The following is a 21320-nucleotide window of genomic DNA, read 5'->3' on the forward strand; positions in this document are numbered from 1 at the left end:
ATCCTAGGATGTTAGAGTTGTATTGTATTTTCTTTTTCAGTTTGTCTGTTTAAATAATACTGTTGTGTTTCTCATAAATTTCTTTGAGCACACTTGACAGAAGGTGATAGAAAGGACTCTTTCAGATAACCCAGACATTTACACGAGCAATGATTTTAAGTGTAGTAAATAGCTTTTAAGATTAACCTATAAGGTAATTCACCATCAAATGAGATAGGGTAATTATAGAAACATAGCTTATCACAGGATTCTCACCATAGTTGAAATGTTTTGTGATCTAAGCTGTGAAATAGGTATAATTACAAATGTAAGAAGCATATCAACACCTAAACACCGCATTATCCTATCATCTGTAATTTTAAAAATTATTTTTTTCAGGCCCTAAACATACCACAGCCTTGTTCATCACTGTTATCTCGGCAGTCATCGTGACCATTGCAGACAGCCCAGAATGGTATGCAGCGATAATTTGTTCTACAGCTGAATTCTGTGTGGTTATCGCATCGATAGGCAGGACCCACTAAAATAAAAGAAAGATAATGATTTTGATCACCTTGGATTTGAATTAGTTCTTTCTGTGACTGATAAAAAGCAATGCTGGTAAATTGTTTTTTAAAGTGGCGTATAAGTCATATACAATACAGGCCTCGTTACCAGCATCCGATTTATTTATTTCTTACATTAATAGGCTGTGTTTCCTTACAAAGTCTTGGATCCAAAGGGCACAAGAACTCCCACCAGCTGAGCACAACTTTCTAGTCTCCCTCCTTCTATGGCAGCCCCAAATGCCTTAATTTGGAGGTAGGAAAAGTCACACTCCATGGGTGGAAATCCATCCACCTACAGAAACATTAAGTTTGGACCTAACCCAAAGTAATTTCCAGCAGAAAATAAAACTACCAATACGTAATAATAGTACTTCTGGAAGTTAAAAGACAAATAAGAAAATAAGTATCGGACTATGGTTGTTGGGGGTTTTCCGGGCTGTATCGTTCTCCGGCCGTGAAAGCCTTCGACAATACAAGTATCGGACTATCTGCTGATCTTCAACAGTAACCAAAAGTCCTCCACCCGATCTGGCCACCTCACTTATGATTATGCCAGACCTCATTGAACATCTTTTCTAACAGTAACTGTGACTTCACCTCATACTGGGTAATGTCTCCCTTAACAGCACTATAATCCACAATATGAACAGGCCTTTTTTATATATAATGGTATTAAAGTTATTTGGGCTAACTTTCAGTTTACAGTCCTTCAGCTATCTGTGAATGTCTCAATGCATTCAACTGCAGAGATGTCCTATAGGCTGAGTCAACAATTCCTTATGCATGCTCATATAGGCAAAGGTTCTAATTAAAATTAGTGACAGTGAATACACACCAAGAGGTAAATCTGGATTCATAAATCTGTATTAAGGGAAGTAGTAAAAATGTGTGTGCTTTTTTCATTCTTTACAGAATGCAAAACTCACCCAGTCCCCAGATCTTCCACTGTTTGTACTTGCATTTAATGATTGGTATCTCTGTACCTTGCCTATGAGCAAAGTCAGACAATGCCATTCAAGTCGTACAATGACTATAAAGTAAAACAAGTCACGCTCTACTTACTGCATTCATGAATTGGTTCATCAGAGTGATCTCCGCAGTCGTCATCCACATCACATTTCCAGGACTGGGGGATACAGCGGCCATTGTTGCACTTAAACTGGCCTGGGGGGCAGGTCCTGCTGGCACAGTGAGAACTGTCCTCATCTGAGTTATCGCCACAGTCATCCTCTCGGTCACACTGCCAAGCTTCAGGGATGCATCGTTTGTTGGCACACTGCCACTGGTGGGACTCACACTGGTGATTGGCTAAAAGAAACCACTAATTGTAATACTTGCACCTTGCTTTAAAATTTTAGAACACAACTCCATTTCTTCTGAACTGCCTAAAGGACAACTAATGTTCTCGTATGGGGAGAGTTCTAGATCTATGTAGTGGTGGAAAGCGTTCTCAGGTTGCAGCTGATATATGGCGACCCCACAGAGTTTTCAAGGCAAGAGGCATACAGAAGTGGTTTATCTTTGCCTGCCTCTGCGTAGCAACCCTTGTCTTTCTCGGTGATCTCCCATCCAAGTACTACCAGGGCCAACCCTGCTTTGCTTCCAAGATCTCATAAGAATGGGCTAGCCTAGGACATTCTGGTCAAGGCATATTCAGTGGATAAACAGACTAAAACAATTGGAGTTCTGATACTTAGAGATTCTACTGAATTAGAATACTGAAAAAATGGTTTTATCTGGCTTCCTGAGGATGGACAATTCTCACATTTCTAGGTCTCTACTACTGAGTGTGATGAATAAGGGGTTAGTACTTATCTGTTTCACAGGAAAGGTATGAGAACTTGCCACATACCACAAAGCACATGATCTTCATCAGATCCATCAGGGCAATCTGGCCGACCATTACACAAGTAATGGGAGCTAGTACAGTTGTTGTCATTGCACTGGAACTGCCCGACGTGACAGTATCGGTGAGGGCATGTGGGAGGTTCATCAGAGCCATCCCTACAATCTCTCTGCCCATCACATTTCCACCAGATGGGAATACATCTAAAAAGAGATAATTATACATATTTTGGTGAGGCAGTGGCATGTAAGTTTATACTCAGAAACAAATTTCATTCAGCTCAGTAAGATTTACTTCCTGGGCAGCAGGGCTTTTTTTCTGGGAAAAGAGGTGGTGGAACTCAGTGGGTTGCCCTCAGAGAAAATGGTCACATGGCTGGTGGCCCCGCCCCCTGATCTCCAGACAGAGGGGAGTTGAGATTGCTCTCCGCACCGCTGAGCTCCCCTCTGTCTGGAGATCAGGGGCCGGGGCCACCAGCCATGTGACCATTTTCAAGAGGTTCTGGAACTCCGTTCCACCACGTTCCCCCTGAAAAAAAGCCCTGCTGGGAAGTATTCTCAGAATGACAACCCTAGCACCTTGGCGGCTTCCCACCAAGAAAAACTCAATGGAATCAGTATATTTTTCTTCTCCAAAGGTCCCATTCATTTACTAACTCCCTCCTAATAATCCAGTCTTCTGTTTAAAGTACAACAGTTATATCTGCTGACTAGTTTGTCTATTCACATTAAGTCCACTCATAGATGAGTTCCAATATGCCAACCGCACACAAGCCCTTGCATCCCTTCAGGGTTACTTCCACTCTAAGTACGTTTGCAGCACTCAGTGGACAGGACAGATGTCCATCCTTCTCCACATGGAGGCTTCAGCTCGGAAGTGTGGTGCTTACAGGGAGCAGTGCCATCCTTTATGATTACTCAAATGCTGCTACATTACTCCAGTCACTGCTCTATGTAGTTCCATCTGCAGTACTCCCTCCCTAGCCAGAGGTATGACTGTACGGAGGAAGGAAGTTGAAAATTTCATTGGGACTATTGGAAAGAACAAGGCTGTGAAGTCAAATGGCTAGCCCAGCTAGGTACAATGATGCAACCATTACTCAGAGGAGGAACATGAGTGGACCGCTGGTAGCCAGATCACATCAGCAGCAGCACCATGGCATCTCTCATTAGTGACCACAGCAGGACTTAAAAATATGAACCACGGCACAAGACGCCGTGGGATATGAAGGCTGATGGTGAAAGGAAGCCCCACTGTCCACTGCATTCACTTATTGTCATTCTGTGCTGCCAAGAGTTACTGATAAGCTTACCTTTCACTGTCTGCACACAGGAATTGGGTGCTGGAGCACATGGGGAGGCAATAAGCGGTGCTGCCAAACTGTACTACCATGAAGTTATCTGGACATTCACAGGAATAACCATAACCACCATTTTTTATTAGACACAGATGGGAACAGCCACCATTGTTGGTCCCACAAGGATTACTTACTGCCAAAGAAAGAAGAGGAAAGTCTCGTTATGCCTGAATAATTGCCCCTTACTAAAACTGTAAAGAGTGATTTAGTATTGCGTCTGATTCAGGAACTCAGATCTGGGGCAGTTCCAGCACATTATCCTCTTGCATTCACAATAGGGGACCTGTTTCTTGATGATGTATATGAGTAAAAACATTCACCTAGAAATGTGTAGACCGTACAACAGGTCCTAAAGCAATCCTGCAAAGCTGTGTCCTGAACTACCTGACAGATCTGTTACCTGGGAACAGACACCAGATAATACCCATGGGAAGAGTATTGCTAGAGCAGATCAAAGATCAGTGTGGCTGGGCATTTTGTTTTACACAGAGGCCAATCAGATGCCCCAGGGGCACCGAGGACAAAGCCCTTCTCTTGTCAACCAGCAACTGGGACTGGAGGTTAACTGTCAGATCTAATAGACCCTGTAGACCTATCCTCTTAGCAGTACCTCATATCTCATACCTTCCAGGGGCACTGTCAGATAATATTGCATAATAAAGGGTGTACTTCTGAACACTGAAAGCGTAACATGACTTTTTACTAGAAGAAGAAACAGGTGACTCAAATTCAAGATCAAACAAGAAGTTAAATCCAGGACTACAGCAGAAAATAAGTAGATTGAAGGATTGAGCACAGCACTGAAGCAACCAGCATGCCTTCAAGGGAACATATGATTCTACCGTACGGAATCAGTCCATTGGCTCATCTAGTTCAGTCTTATATGCTCTGACAAAACTATGACAGTCTAAGCTCTCGAGCAGACACAGGTATTTCCAAACATGTTACTTAGCATAATTTAAACTGGGCTGAGCCTGAGACTTTCAGCCTGGAAGCATCTGAAGCACCCGAGCCACAACCTCAACCTAAAGCAGGGCTCTTTCTGTGGGGCTGCTACCTATCTATCTAGAATATTCCCGCAATACCTTTTCCTCCTATGCATATAACCAAGCGATTGGTCCCAAAATCCACTGCATGGAAACAAAGCATTTCATGAGAACTGGACCTTCATGTGATCTCAGCTCCTTGTTCTATCACAGAGAGAGGGCCATGCAATGTTCAGAGGGTTAGGCTTTAAATATCAATCAGACATTCGCAGCGGGTATCAGAATTACTTCCTTACCAATAGGCTGCCTGTATGGGTGATAGACATGGATATCAAAGGGTCTGTGGGTGGTATTCGCCAGAACAGCCCTGCCTGACCCATTGTACTTATTTCCCTTTTCAACTGTTCTTGTGTTCCAGTCTGTCCAGTAGATTGTGTCTTCAAAAATTGTAATTGCAAAGGGATGAGGTAATGTCCCATCATACACAGTGTGACGGTGTCGACCATTTAAGTCTGAGTACCTGGAGGAAGAAGAACCCACCGTCAACCCGGAGATAAATATTTGAACTGTCTCAGAATGTTTGCGCTCTGCTTCTGATTGAGTACTCAATAAACGGAGGAAGCAATTACTCTCTTAGTCTGTTTGTTTTAGGGCCTCAAATCAGAATCAGGGCATTTTGTAAATGAGCAGATGACCAATTGCCACTACTTTTATAACTGAAAATACACAGCTTACTATTACTGGTAATTGAACATGTTTATTAGTATCTATCAAGTTTCTGAAGCCCAAATACTGTTTGTTATGAGTCCTCTATTAGGCGCATTCAAAGTCTCGAAATAAGAAATAAATATACAGAGAAGAACCCTGTGTGATTGTTCTTTGCACTGGTGTAAATCTGGACATAGTTCGCACGTGGATTAGTAGTAACTGTCCTCCTCTATCCTTTTCCTTTCTGTAAAGCATCTTTAAAAAGCCCTTCAGTCTGTGGAAAATCTTTGCTTGACATTTGCTTCACATACTAGTATTCTCGTATTCCACCTACTCCTCTAGTACACTTTAAATATTTCATTTTCTTTTTTAAAGAGCCATGTTTGGTTCCTTACTGAGCCACATCTGGCTCTGGATCCATAGTTTGTAGGCCCTTGTTCCAGCCTAAGGTGTTTTCCTCCAACTACTCCTTCTGAGTAGTCAGCTACAGGCCAGTAATTAGAGAGTATGGAACGTCAAAGAGCTCTGTCTCAGGGAGAAGAGGCAAACAGCCTAGTTTTAAGTGTTTGACCAGAAGATAAAGTCCAAAATCAGAGAATGAATTGTTGTGTTCTACCTTATATGTAATTTATCTTTGGTTTCTTGGGGAATAGAATAACAGACATGAGATAGTTGGGAGCATCTGATGGGGCACACTGTGTGAAATGTTGGTTACAAAAAATCCATAATTCAAGGAATCCATACCAATCAAATCCCATCATCACAGTCTCTATGTCCCTGCCCGCTATCCTTCCTCTGGGGGGTAAGGATGCAAACGTGAACTCCCTAGGGTCTGTCCTAGTAAGCAAGAATGACGTCTCTGCCACCTTCCTTCTCCGCTGAACCATTTGGCATGTGGCTGGAGCATACTTCTGTATCCCTCAGAGAAGACGTACAAAGATATTCTTTCTACCTTTCAAAGGATTTGTTGACATGGGTGCAGGGGTCAAAACCAGTTGTTTTTGCCTATCCATATATTAAAGAACAAGCACAGAGCCTCAACTTTCCTGTTAACATAATGGTTACAATCTTGAGAAAGAACAAGTGTGTGGGTTTCTCACAGCTACCTACAAAGTGCTGGATACTGCATACTAAAAGTCAAACTAGACGTAACAGTGTCCTCAGATCCAAAATGGCCGCACACACAAGGTCATTTCAGCACTTGAAAAGGAGTGGGAAAGGGAACACTGCACCGCGAGGGGCCATCATGGCATTTGAAATCCCTTTTAAATGGCAGCAGTATCCACAGGTTGGACCCGTGGATACCATCACGTGTAGTTTGGCCCTTCGTTTGTTTTTACTCTTTAGAAATTGTTTTAATGTGGGTTTTATTACAATTATAAAATTCTGTTTGAATACTTTTTTATTTATGAGCCACTTAATGTAGTTTTAGGTAGAAATCCAATGAATAAAGGGAAATGTTTCCATATGTCCAATCCTAAACTTTGGGATTTTATGCTGAGCTTTTCATAGGCTTCTTCATCATAAATCATCTGAATATTTCGTTCATATAATTCAGAATATGGATCAATGTGATTCTGTGTATGTTAAGGTTTTCATTTCTAAACTCCTTTCTGTTGTTTTGTTTTGTACTCTGCATTATTTTATGCTTTAATAACTTAAATAAATAAATAATAAAATTTTAACTACAAAAGGAGATCTCAGCTACATGAGAAATCCACATCTCTTAACAGGTTACGGCTCTGTTTAATTTCAGAATTTAAATTTTAAACAGAAATGCATAAAGGAAATTTAAAAGACTTCCACAACGATTCATTTCTACTTTAATACTTAAAATTTAAAAAATGTATATGAAGCAATAAGCCAAAAGAAAGCTGTCCCGTTTGATTTTAGTATTTTTGCACATCAGTAACAAGGTTAATTACTACATCAAAACCATGGACCGAATTAAATGTTCTAATTAGTAATCATGGAGCAGCATATTTTTATTCAAAAGAATTCAAACTACAGCAATCTAATGTGGTAACCCCCAAAATTTGGTATGAAGAGTTACCCAGTTGCTTTATTCTTCTCTATGTACGTACTCAATGTAGTTTAGATGGGCGTCTGCCCAGTAGAGCTTGTCATTGGTGTAATCTATGGTGAGTCCATTGGGCCATTCTAACTTGGCAGAGACAACCACTGTCTTGTTTTTGCCATCCATTCCTGCACGTCCAATATACGGTCGGTCAGCCCAGTCTGTCCAGTAAACCTGTCTGATTTAATAAACATAGTATATATTAATCTAAAATCATTGATTTATGCATTCAATCTACCACTGAAACAGAGATCAGGTGAGAAGAATGTTGTTCTAAGTCTGCTTACTGTAGAGGGTACCCATAGCAGCGTCACCGATTTGAAAATACAAGATGTCCCATAAAACCTACATTTTGTGGTGAGGACCGCATCAAAAATAGTTTGATGTGTTGTGGAATCATTAGGGGCCATGGCTCAATGGAAGAACATCTCCTTAGCTTGCTGAAGTTCCCCAGTTCTTCCCCAGTATCTCCAGTTAAGGATAAGGCAGTAGGTGATATGAAAGACCTCTAATGGAAACCATGGAGAGTTGCTGCCAGTCTGAGTAGACAATACTGTCTTGGATGGCCCAATGGTCTGACTCAGTATAATGCAGCTTCATGTGTGTTCATCAGGGATAACCCTTCTGACGGCTTATAATATATCTGCCTGCTGACGAAGTGAAGCACTTCATGAGTCTGATGGAGAGGAGTCTGGTTTATGAAAGCTTATGCCACAATAAACGGGTTGCTTTTTAAAGCTCTATAAAACTTCATTTTAGTTGCAACAGATTAACGCTGCGACCAGTCTGAAAAACAATGGCATTAAAAGGAAATAACGATTAAAACACCTACCCATATTTGGGGTGAACAACAATGGCTCTAGGGTGCTGGAAACAGAAGGTGTTGTTGGAATCCACACATCGATCAACGAGTTTCTTTCGAAACCGTCCATCAAGCTCCGCAACGTAGAGACAGTCCTTGTAAGCATCAACCCAGTATAGTTTTCTGAAACAGTTCAAAAGGTACATACAACAACCAAATCCTTTTCAAAGCAGCTATGTTTCAGCCTTTAAATGATCAATACAATAAAATTGGCTAAAGACATCAAAGTGTCTGGATTTATTTGGGAGGTAAATCAGTTTTACTCCAGTGTAGCTGCACATTACAGTTACCTCCTGCTATATTCTCACTAGGAACATTACTGACAATAATCCAATTAAAACTTTTCTGTTACAGTTTCTCCACACTTGGAAACGAAACCATGGTTCTTTTTCCTAACCTTATTAACAAAATTTGACAGAAATACTGCAGCACCTTTTTAAAAAATGTTAATTGTGTATAAATAGTATAGAATGTAAAATGAAATTAAAGAAACAAACCACCACCACCCCCAGGAAATCTGACAAAGAAAATAAGTGTCATGAAGGAAACCTTCCTGACTCTACAAGAAATTGTGAAGAAATGGGGAAAAAATGGCACCGGTAACAGTACTTGTCAACTGGTTAGAATTCTTACAGTTTATAAATAGCATACAACCAGCTTCTAAAAAGCATGATAGCTGGATGTGTAAAGGTAGTCCAAAAGTACCAAATTAAACTCAGTATTCAAATCCAATTATTTCATGGTGCAGCATACACCATCCAGCGTTACCTTTCAACATCATTTCTATAGTACTTTAAAAATAAATCAGAATAGAGTTGTCCTTCCACAGGCCTACAGCTAATAAGGCTGAGCTAAAAACCACATGGAGAGGGAGGAAAGAACAAAACAAGAAAGAATTCAGAAGCAAAGATCTCGATGAAACATACAGGAGTGAGCATATCGGCAGAGGGAGGCAGAGTTTTTTTTTTTTAAAGAACAGAGTAGCCAAACTAATTTTAGAAGAAAGGCAATATCATAGGATTGGATCCTATCAGCCTTCCCACTGGTGAAAGGCAGAGGAAAGGCCTCTTTTAACAACCCAAAAACTCTATGACAGGGATTGTTGGGCCTTTATGTCACAGCCAGATCAACCTCACATTGTTGGGCCTTTATGATAAAAAACCACAGAGGATAGGGTATGCAGAGAAGAGGGGACTTAGGCAAGATGGAGGAGAAAAACTGGTAGGATCCAGCTCACAGAATGCTGGAGCAAAAGAAAAAGAGTATAAGCAAGGTCACAAGAAACAGGAAATTTAAATAGAAAGTCAGTACAAGAGACATCAGTTTTTCCTCTTCCTTTGCTGAGAAAGAAATTTCACCCTCTCAAACTGTTGCTCAAAAAAAAGAAAAAGAAAAATTAAGATTTCAGCACAGTTCTAACTTTCCCTCTGAGCATTTTACTAAAAAGGAACGTGAATAATTAATGGAAAGCCCGTCATGCTAGGAAGAGAACATTTGAACAGTAAGATTCCAGACCAGTTGCACGTTAAAGACCAACAAGATGTAATGAAGGGAGCTTGGAATCTTGAAAATCTTGTTGACCTTTAAGGCACTACTACACTTGAATCTTGCTGTTCTACAGCAGATCAACATGGCTACCCACATACAATCAGTGCATTTGAAAAATTCAGAAGAAATTGAGAAGAAGCATTCCAGCCTTCACAGAATATTGCCCTCAATTTTTCAAACCTTTCTCCACAACAACATATGCCATATGGTTAGCTACGAAGAAAGAGAGCTGTAAGCTAGAAAATCCTGGCTTCAAATGCTGTCTTTAGCCATCAGCTTACTTAGGTGGCCTGAGACAAAGCCATTATTCTCACAGAGGCAACTCCACTACCAAACAGTAAGGAGAAGATTCTAATACTGACCTACCTTACAAAGCAGTTGTAGAGATTATGGAGAAGCTCTACTCACAAGTTATGCATAGCCTTGACTATTTTTCTTAACTGAGAGGGAGGATCTAAGTGTTGGTGGATATGGGCTGAAAGATTAACCCCTTATATTCATCAGCATTCAAACTTCTCAGTAATAATTGTTTTAAAAAAGAAAAATAGACTTACCTGCCAACCCAATCAACAGCAATACCTTCTCCATTCGGCACACCATCATTAACGACGACTTCCTTATTTGTTCCATTGAGAAACATTCTTTCAATAACCCTCCTGCCCACATCAATCCAATAAAGCCTTTTTTCTACCCTATCAAAGTCCAATGCCACCACATTTCCAAGTCCTTGCAAAATGAGAGAGTAAGATAGCCCATCCGTAGTGAGATTCCTAAGATAGTAGCGGTTACTAAAGATGAGGTAGGGTGTGATGTTGCTATTTTGTCGGCAGCGTTTTCCATCAGGCTCACGGATGTAGCCGGGCGCGCACTTGCAGATGTAGGAGCCAACGGTGTTTTCACAGATCTGGCTGCACACTGAAGGAGTCTCATTGCACTCATCAATGTCATCACAAGTCTTTTTATTGGACATCAGCCGGTATCCAGGATGACAAGAACAGTAGAAACTGGTCTGGGTATCTGTGCAGTCATGGTCACAGCCACTGATGGAAGCATCGTTACATTCGTTAATGCCTGTAGATGGGGAAAAAAATATTATCAGGAAAGACATGGTCACTGATATCTGTTTGCCCACTAAATGTTCACTCTACAGAGCCACACAGTTTTTAGAAAATCAAAGTCAGCAAAGCTATAGTAAGAGGAACCCAAATTGGTTCTGATATTTTTTGGTTGGACCTAGTGCTTCATGAAAATGGCAAGTGTTTGAGATGCACAAAGTTCCTGGACACATCAACTTCTTACCACTGACAGACCTGCTCCTGCTAAATAATTTGTGCACTCTAAATGGATATCAATTTAATGACAGAATCACCTGGCCCACAATCTTAATTAAATCCAAGTACTTACTTGATTATTAAAATGTCCAATCCTTCTAAAATCTATTGGCCCAAGCCACAACTGGCTTAAATCCAAATGAATCAGGATTATTTATTTATTTACTTCATTTATACCCTGCCTTTCTCCCCAATGGGGACCCAAAGCAGCTTACATCATTCTCCTCCCTGCATTTTATCTTCACAACAGCCCTGTGAGGCACGTTAGGCTGAGAGAATGTGACTGCCCCAAGACAAGCTTCCACTACAGAGCGAAGATTCGAATGCGAGTCTCCCAGATCCTAGTCTGACACTTTAACCACTGCACCACACGGGCTCCCAGCATCAGGCAGTTGATGAGATAATTAACTTAAATACAATGTTATTATGTGCATGTGACAGTGTTTGCCTAGCTCTAGTTGAACTACACTGAGTATCCGAGACTTGAGTTCAAACCAAAAAACAACATTGGGAAAACTTGTGAAAAGATCTCCCAATGAAGGTATGAAAAGTGGCTAGAAACAACAGGTAGCTCAATTCCTATTAGTAGCCCAAGTCATACTGGGGCTTCAGCCTACAAGTCTATGGGAGATCCCTACAGCGATCCCGACATAACAATCTTGCCTTGTCCCAGCCAAAAAACATTTAAATTAAAAGTACTTTCTATGTAAGTGCAAAAATTATATTTTTGAATCATAATAATCCAAACATTAAAAGTTATGCAGATTCATACTCTGAATCAGATACTTACAAATTTTATTAAAAGCCCAAATACTAATGGTCTCTTATCCGTAATTCCCGCATTAATGAAACCCAGTTTAATTTTGCCTTCTTAGTAATGTCATTTTATCATTTTGTGTTATCACCAAGGACATTTTCTGCAAATCTATTTATTAGGCAGACATTTCCAAAGTATTGCTTTAATTCCACATTGCATAAAACTTCTGAATTCAGAGACATTCATCCCTTCAAAAACGTTCTAGACCTACCACATCCTTTTTCATCACTGTTGTCAAGACAGTCATCTATCCGGTTACAGACTTTGACCATTTCAGCGCAGTTCCCATTGTCACACTTGAAATAATGGGGAGGACAGGTTGCTTCTGGTGTAACACAGATGTGATCCAACTCATCTGATTCATCACCACAATCATTGTCCCCATCACAAATGTAGGCTTTTGAGATGCAGCGGCCATTTTGGCAAGTAAACTGGTGTTGTTGGCAGGGCTGATAGATACAACCCCTCTCATCACTGCTGTCACCACAGTCATTACGCCTGTCACACCTGGAAAAGAAAATCACTTTTGGAGTATTACAACAAGATAGTTACTGCCAGTTAGGCAAATATTCTTTATTAGGATATTTCTATGCCAATTCTTCAGAGTCTGGCTCAAGGCGGCTTACAATTAAAAACACACCAGAATATTAAAAACAAGGTAAAACCTCTAATTAAAAGCCTAGGCAAAAAGGTGTTTTGGCTTTGGCAGCTAAAAAAAAAAGCAAAGTAGGTACCAGGCAAGCTTCAAGGGCAAGGATGTTTCAGAGGTGAGGTACCACCACAAAAAATGCACTGTCAGTAGGCGTCACCCACCTCACCTTGAGGGCTTGAGGGGTAGATCTTAACTGGGGCTAGATAGTATGGGAGGAGCTATACCTCTATTATTATTTTTTAAAAAATGATGAAAGTGCAATTGAAAACCCCATTTCTTTCATTATTATACAAAATTACAGGTAAAAAGAACTGCAAAGCAACAATCACATTTAACCCACTCCTGATCTTATTTATACTTAAATGAACTCTTCAAAATAAAACTGAAGGGATTCTGAACAGTACTAGTGTTTTTGCTTTTAGAGTTTTAGCAACTGTAGATAAATTCCAGATCAACTGATTATGTTGCTTTCTCACTCTCCCCAGCAGCAGACCAAATGATACATGAAATGGGCCTGGGTACATTTCATAACCAGAGCATCTTCCATACCGAAGTTCTATGGGCTGACAGATTTTATTCAAATGGTGAGATGTTAATGAAGCAGATGTGGACTAAGTAGAGTTACACCCCTCTAATCCCACTGACTTCAATGGACTTGGGTGTAGAACTTGCAACACTTTTCTTTGAAATTAATAGGCACAAATTATTCCGCTTCATGCAAAAATACCAGTTCATCAGTTATTTAGATGCATTTTCAAAAATTTATCCTGTCATAGTTTAAATTTGATTTTGTTTTTATAAAAAACACCAATTTCTTTAGCCGGCAGGTAAAGTGTAGATATTTCATAATGGTTTGGTCTGCAGCCATGATCAGTCCCTATTGAAATAAAGCCACTCTTTGCTCCAGGAAGCTGGTCCCATGAAGGAATGCCCAACCAAAGAGAGACTGCAAGCGATGACACTGATGGAATTGGAAGATGCTGGTGTTACATGAATCTGGCCCACTGAAATGCCTGGGGAACCCTTGCGAAACACAAGGCAGGGCATTCAAGAACATCCAACAATTGACAAGGGAAGAAAGTCCACAAGGTCCTTGCTTAGGTTCAGTTCAAAAATCGTCTCTCTGTTTCTCTGTCTCCCTCTCCCCAAACTTCACTAGGCGTTGCATAGCTGACTTCTGATTGCCTCTTACCATCTTGTTTCCCTTGAGATATGGTCCAGCACCCTAGTTTTATCAAAGGAATCGTGTGTAGAATGACCTCACATGTAGTATGACATCACAACTTCTGCCAGCAATAGTGCAGCATTAAGAATAGAGCTGCCAACTCCATGTTAGGAAATTCCTGAAGATTTGGGGACAAAGCCTGGGGAGGGCAGGGTTTGGGGAGAGGAAGGAGCTCAGTCGGGATGTGATGTAATAGAGTTCACCCTCAGAAGATGCCATTTCCTCCAGGGGAACTGGTCTCTGTAGTGGGAGAACAGTTGTAATCCAGGGAGCACTCCAACTCCCACCTGGAGGTTGGCAACCCTAATTAAGAATAAGGTTAAGCTCATTCTTTTCTAAATATGTGGATGGAACCTCAACAACAGGGAACTGGGCTAAGAGACTGCAGCCTTCATTAGGAGACCAAGTGAGTTTAGGCTGGTCTAGGATTTGAACCCATGTTGAAGTCTGCATGGCCTACTTCCCTATGCTGACTCTAAATGCCCAACTTCCTTCACTGAAACCCTCTAGCAACTTGTTGCAGTTTATTTATTTGTTTAGAAAATGTATACGCTGCTTCTCCAGAGATCTGCGCAAGGCAGTTTACAACTAAAACAATAAAACAAAGCAACCATAAAAAGCAAAGCCACTGAAACACAAGTCGCTGAAAATAAACGGCCACCATTAAAACAGCCCGGGGAATAACAGCAGCATAAAAACCACATACTGAGCAGCCTAAAATGAGGCAGTTAAAATGGTCCTCAAGCCAGAGATAAACCAAAACACATTTAAAAGATAAAACTCCATAGTTAAAAGCCTGGGTAAAGAGAAAAGTTTTAGCCTGGCACCTAAAAGAAAGCAAGGCAGTATCTGGGAGAAGGCATTTCAAAGACAAGAACGGGCAGGACACAAACCTGTAAGTGCTGCGGATACACAGTCCATTGCTACATGCGAATTCATTGTCCAGGCATGGCCTTCTGGTGCAGTTTTGATGCTCATCATAGGCATCACTGCAGTCAGCATCCCCGTCACAGACCCAGGCCTTAGGGATACACCTTCTCAGAGAAGGTCCATTGTTCACGCATGTGAACTCAGATGCTGAGCAGCTGCGATTTGCTAGAACAAAGCACAAAATCTCAGCAATGCTATTAAACACCTTTGTTCAGTTAACACTGAAATATGTGTATCGCTCCTGCTCTCCGGGACTTCATGGTTTCTTATAGCATCTTTGTAGCCCGGAAGGATGAATTTCCAAGTGTAGGGACAGAATAAAATCAAAACGGAACCAAATGGTTCTGTGTAACTATAGGCATAGTAGGCACTTACCACAACTGTGTCTTTGGTCTTCGTCACTCATATCGCCGCAATCGTTATCACCGTCACAGATCCAAGTTGCTGGGATACATCTTCCGTCATCACATCTGAACTGGTCACTTGAACAGCTCCGCACAGGGGGAACTTGGGAAAAGAACAGGGTTGCTGTGTCCACCTGCTTTGTGGTATGCCTATCCGCATGCTAAAGGCAACTTTCCACTTTGCAGGATATTTTTTAATGTCAAGCAAATGCTCCTGAATGCTTCCCCCTTTTCTAAGAATGATTATATACGAAGGGTTAATGCCCCTCACTGCCTTCAGAAAACACCTGAGTTCTCAATCACAAATCCTTGCTTAATTTTGATTTTCTTAGAATAGCATGTCCCAAAACTTCCACACTGACATGTTTAGACTGGGAGATGCAGAAGCATTCCTGTTTTGTAGAATTAGAAACATGTAAGGAGGACCTAACAGAAGTATTGTTTACAATAAATTCACTGCAATGAACTATGAAATCAAAGTATTAAATCACATCCCTGGTTTCAGAAGGCCAAGGCTCATCAAAACTCGTTCTACATGTATTCACTTGCTCAGTGAAGTGGTAAGTTTGTTTTCACCATATAAAGTGATGTTATACAACAGGAAACCATAATCCATAACAGCTGGTCTGTGACAGATGTTCACCAGGAGTCTTCAACCTTTTCATAAGCACAATCTACTCCGAAGACCAACCTGCAACCTGGGACTCAACTGTTAATTTTTTAGCATATATGTCTAATTCCTACTTACTTCCCCCTCTCTCCCTCCTGCTCTTCCCAGTCATCCTTTTTCTCTCTATTACAAAATTTAAACAACAGCAACAACAACACAAGTAAAGAGAAAGGGAAATGGCAGCAGTGCTACTAGCGTGTCCCAACTTGGGGTTGGAGTGCAACTGAGCAGTAATGGTCAGTCACGTTCTAACCAAAATAAAAAGTAATGGTTTAAAAGAAAGTGTTCTTCCACCAATAAGAAACAGTGAACTTTCTATTTTAAAAAATCCAATCCCACAGGAACTTCTCTAGAAATCAGTACAAAGAGAAACTACAACCTCACCCTTTCCACTAGCCTATATGACTGGCCAACCTTTGGCAGAGGTGCCACTTATGGCAGAGATACCTGAAATGCATGGTACTTCTAGACTAGAACATGAAACTCATCGCACTTGGTGATGGTATAGAGTCAGACTTGCACTTCTTTCCCACAGAAAGCTCCTGTCTGGTCCCTCATTCAGTAGACTAGAGTAACTCACACTGAGGGGCTTAGGTCTGTGGTCCTATGAGCAAGATGGAACTCTCTTGTACTTTGTACTTTAATCTATGGCACATTTTCCAAAAAAGCTGACCACCACTGACTTGTCCATTCATTAAACTCATTTATTTTCTTCTGCCCAGTGATGCATTCCCAATCCCAAACCACTGTGTTTTAATCTTCACTTACCACAAGAGGCAGGCTCGTCTGAGCCATCAGCACAATCTATTGCTTGATCACAGTACCAGTGAGCAGGAATGCAGCGTCCAGATGAGCAACGAAACTCAGCACTGGTGCAAGTCAATGAGACTGGAAGGGTGAAAAAAAGAATCACCTGCATGTCATTTTTCCTTTCTCTTAGGCTTCCAGATTGGCTAACGTTGCATTTGAATCCATTATTAACATAGATGCAGAGGAGTTAGCCGTGTTAGTCTGTAGTAGCAAAATCAAAAAGAGTCCAGTAGCATCTTTAAGACTAACCAACTTTATTGTAGCATAAGCTTTTGAGAATCACAGTTCTCACAGAATCACAGTCAGATGCATCTGACGAAGAGAACTGTGATTCTCAAAAGCTTATGCTACAATAAAGTTGGTTAGTCTTAAAGGTGCTACTGGACTCTTTTTGATTTCATTATTAACATAACAATTCTTAGTATTACATTTGAATCCATTACTTAGTATTATATTATGCTTCTGTGTGTTTGAAGTACTTCTCCCATATAATTTTAAACAGCCATATAACAACCCTACAAGACAGGCCAACACTATCACCTCCATAATTTGTATTTTAGGCGGCAGGGCCAAGGCGGACAGTGAGCCTGCCTATGGCAACACAGGGAGATCAAAGCAGGGAAGAAACTCAAACTGGGTTCACAGCTCAGTTTCTCAGCCACTGCAATACAGTAGCTGTCCAAGGCAACAGCTTTCTGCACAGAAATGGATGCCACTTCTATGTGGCCCAATCTCATTCTTCAGGAGCACACATAATAATCATGTGACATGTGGGTAGGGGCTAATTGCATGTTCCCCCCCATCTAACCAGCAGCCCTGCCGATCCAGTGAGAGACCAATATGATTTGCTCGATCCTCAATATCACATGATTCACTCATTCACCTCCATAATGTGCACGAGTTTGAAAACATCTTTCACGATGCTAGCAGCTCATGCAAGCGGGACCCACTCTCCTCACTTATAAGCGGGGGATAAAAAATTCCCAACTCCCCATTCTAAGGGTCAAAATGCACAGTACAAAACCCACAAGTCAGGACACATGTTCCCAACCTGACACATGGTCAAGGGGGGGGGGCTCACCTTTAAAAAGCTTTCTGTTTGGCCACAAATGGCATGAGGGGAAAGGAGTTTGGGGCTCCCCTCTTGCAGCACTTTGACCACCAGAAATAGCGCTGGGAGGGGGCTGTTTCCTGGGATGGCCGTGTAGGGCCAGAAGACAGGCCCAACAGTGCTGTGTCCTGTGGCAAAAATGTTGCATGAGGGAAAGCCCAAAACCCCTCCCTCCCCACACCCCACCTGCAGCTGAATGGAGGAATTGAGAGCTTTTGAACATATAACTGTCAGTTGGGTCAGGATTCGGCATCCAAGGCCTGATTCATGGATTTTGTATTGTGTGCTCTGAACCTGAGTCCGAATGTACAAAAAGACAGGCGCTTTCCATATGAGAAATTCTCTAAAAACAGCAGTAACAGATCTAAGGCTCCTTTCCTCTCAGACTCAAAGCAAGAACTCATTCGTATTTTACATAATGGCAATTACCCTTTTCTTTTCCTTTTTTTAATCCACCTCCCACATGATTCACAGCTGCAAAATCGCCTTCATTTTACATTCTTATTAACATTTGTTCAACACCAGCTACACATGCCGGTCCAACCTCATGAAGCATCTCTGTTCCTGTGCCAGCAGCCACTGGACACTAGTGTGCTGGTATCAATACCCTCCACACAATCAGGCAAGCCCATCCGAGAGTCCTACAAATATTATCCCCTCCCCAGTTTGTGACACATTAACACATGGGAGCCCAGAGATGTAACGCCTGAGTTGTTCCCCAAGTCCTGTGAACTCACAATTCTTTCCAAAGTGGACACTCTTCCACCCCATCTCTCCATATAGTATTTCTTTATTCTTTATCTAAAGATGGTTTGGTACCCCTTGCGTCCATGACTGTTTGACTTAGAAGACTTCTACCTTTCATTTTGAGTTCCAGAATCTGAATAGGATGTTCATGTTGAGCGGATGAACACGGGCACGAGTAAAGGCGGACCTTTGCAATAGAATTGTAAGAGGGGGAAAAACAAAGAACAGACGGCCCAAGAATGTTTGACTTTTTGCCCAAACCAAGAAGCTGAAGAGGGTAATTGCGGCACCATTCGCTTACCACAGTGAGTGGCGCTCTCATCACTCATGTCACCACAGTCATTATCCCCATCGCATAGATAAGTTCGAGGAATGCATATGTTTGTGCTCTGACATTTTGTATAGCCGGACTGACAAGTACGTTCAGCTTTAAGAGAAAAAGAAAAGAAGAGGAGAGAGTTTAGATCTCTATTTTCCCTCTATAAAGGAACATGCTGATTAAAAAAAATACGTGGTGACTGCAAACAGCAACATTTCTCAGAATTTCTGGGGTGAACTTTCAAACAGGCAATCACTGTCATTATCCCTAGATCAGTTCAGCAGATAGTCTTCACAGATGAACTAGCATATTCATTCTGAATACGGTTATTTTAGCAACTCATCTTTTAAATCATCTGTTCCCACTATATTCAAGCACTACAAAACAGCACAGGCAAATATTTTTTATCTATTGTTATCTATAAATACATGTTCATTATTTATATCTGATACACACACTGTTTGTCTATGGATAATTATAGCCTTTTCCTTCTAATTTGTCATTTAGAAAAAAACTATCCAAAATTTGGCAAAAAGCATATTTGCAAAGGGACATATCCACGGAAACCACACTTGAAAAAGTCATCACAGAAGTTCTGTGCCTTAGGAACAAGACCACGTGTCCTATTTTACCATTGCAAAATACTGTTAAAGGAACAATCTTTATATCTAAAAAAAAAAGGTCATTTTTAACAAGTATATCACTATCAGCAATTAATAATTTTGAGTTACTTTCCAGCTCTTGCCATGTATTTCTAATATAAGGATTTAAAAGCGGCCAGATAGGAAAGTTATGGTTGGAAGACAACTTTCCTAAAATAAACACATCTGGGTCAGGTCAGCTCCTGGAATCCTATGTATACCATCTTGGATTCCCTGATGCAAGGCAGGATATAATACTGAACTACTTTCAGTGAGTTTTGTCCTGCTGAAGATGAGACTTCTCTTCTAAAGTTATTCTGGCTTCCCTAAGAGCAACTGTCTCTCAATTCAGTACAGCCTCTTCATCACAGCTAGGCTATCAAAACCACCAAGTGATATCTGGACACCTCCCTTCATGTTGATCAGTCAGCACTAAGCTGGCCCAGTTCACCACCTGGAACAGGCCTGCACAACTTGTGACCCACCAAACCAAAGCACACCAGCCATATACTCTGCAGCCTGCCAGATACTTTTCAAGACTTTTTTTTTTTTGCAGTCTCAAAAGGCAACCTAGAGAGACCTTCGCAGTTCACCACACAGGGCTGTACTTGGTGCATCACAAATTGTGAACTTTGATTTAGTGAGGGGCCTGCTGTGAGGGACTACATTGTGATACCTGAAATATATCAACTTTCTATCAACCCATGAAGCTATGATTTCACCAGGACAGCCATGTGCCCCCTTACAACCACTCTGGCACTACTAGTTTGTCTGACACACAAGATGACATAATCCAACTCTGCCCCTCAACAATTCTGCTTCTATTCAATAGAATCACTACTGCAAAAAATGTGTAGCACTGCATCAATGCCACTCACACTGCTGGTCTCAAATAAAGATGCTGCCACGCTGGTAGAGGAAGGAGGGCCTCTCTCTCCTCTCCATTCTGCCACCTCACGCTCTGATAATTACAGCATTGTGTGAAAAAATCATAGCACTGAAGAAGATGTAATCGTGGCCTCTGCCAGAACTGTCGTGCTGATGGTCACCGCTCATAAGAACACGAGACGAACCCTGCTGGACCAGACTAGGAGTCTGTCTAGTCCAGCATCCTGTTTCACACAGTGGCCAATGAGTTTGCCCTGGGGCGCCAACAAACAGAGCATAAAGGCCAAGGTCCTTCCTCGATGTTGCCTCCTTTGACTATCAAAACTGTTAGGCTGAGTGTCATGGGATCTGCATGATAAAAACCAGGGCTTTTTTTCAGCTGGAACGCGGTGGAACGGAGTTCCGGAACCTCTTGAAAATGGTCACATGTCTGGTGGCCCCGCCCCCTGATCTCCAGACAGAGGGGAGTTTAGACTGCCCTCTGCACCAGCAATCTAAACTCCCCTCTGTTTGGAGATCAGGGGGTGGGGCCATCAGCCATATGACCATTTTCTCCGAGGGCAACCCACTGAGTTCCACCACCTCTTTTCCCAGAAAAAAAAGCCCTGATAAAAACCATACAGGATGGGAGCTGTAATAAGGAGGGGAACTGGGCTATCTTGAACAAAAAGTTGGCAGGATCCAACCCCCTGTGTACTACCAAAGTCCATGGGACAGTTCACTGCATGTACATTTGTGTTTTTCAATTGCCAACAAATGATCTCCAATCCATTTCTCAAGATGTTTGTAAATTGGACAGATTGTGTTAAAAATACCAATAGAGTGTTCCCGTTTACTGATTCT

At 41.4% G+C, this 21320-nt stretch overlaps 1 protein-coding gene across 1 annotated transcript in view; it reads right to left on the bottom strand.

Annotated features, from left to right (window-relative positions):
- The window catches only part of LRP2 (LDL receptor related protein 2), a 175606-nt gene that overhangs the window by 35058 nt on the left and 119228 nt on the right, over positions 1-21320 (bottom strand). The window contains exons 45-57 of the mRNA XM_054971732.1: positions 18931-19056; positions 16730-16849; positions 15263-15394; positions 14851-15052; positions 12292-12587; positions 10487-11003; positions 8355-8507; positions 7530-7700; positions 5034-5257; positions 3707-3884; positions 2401-2597; positions 1611-1856; positions 392-520 (exon numbers count right to left, since the gene is read on the bottom strand). Coding sequence (XP_054827707.1) covers positions 392-520; positions 1611-1856; positions 2401-2597; positions 3707-3884; positions 5034-5257; positions 7530-7700; positions 8355-8507; positions 10487-11003; positions 12292-12587; positions 14851-15052; positions 15263-15394; positions 16730-16849; positions 18931-19056 — 2691 coding nt within the window. The remainder of the gene's footprint in view (positions 1-391; positions 521-1610; positions 1857-2400; positions 2598-3706; positions 3885-5033; positions 5258-7529; positions 7701-8354; positions 8508-10486; positions 11004-12291; positions 12588-14850; positions 15053-15262; positions 15395-16729; positions 16850-18930; positions 19057-21320) is intronic.

This window comes from Eublepharis macularius, chromosome 2, assembly GCF_028583425.1.
Source record: "Eublepharis macularius isolate TG4126 chromosome 2, MPM_Emac_v1.0, whole genome shotgun sequence".
In the NCBI taxonomy this organism is placed as follows: Eukaryota; Metazoa; Chordata; class Lepidosauria; order Squamata; family Eublepharidae; genus Eublepharis; species Eublepharis macularius.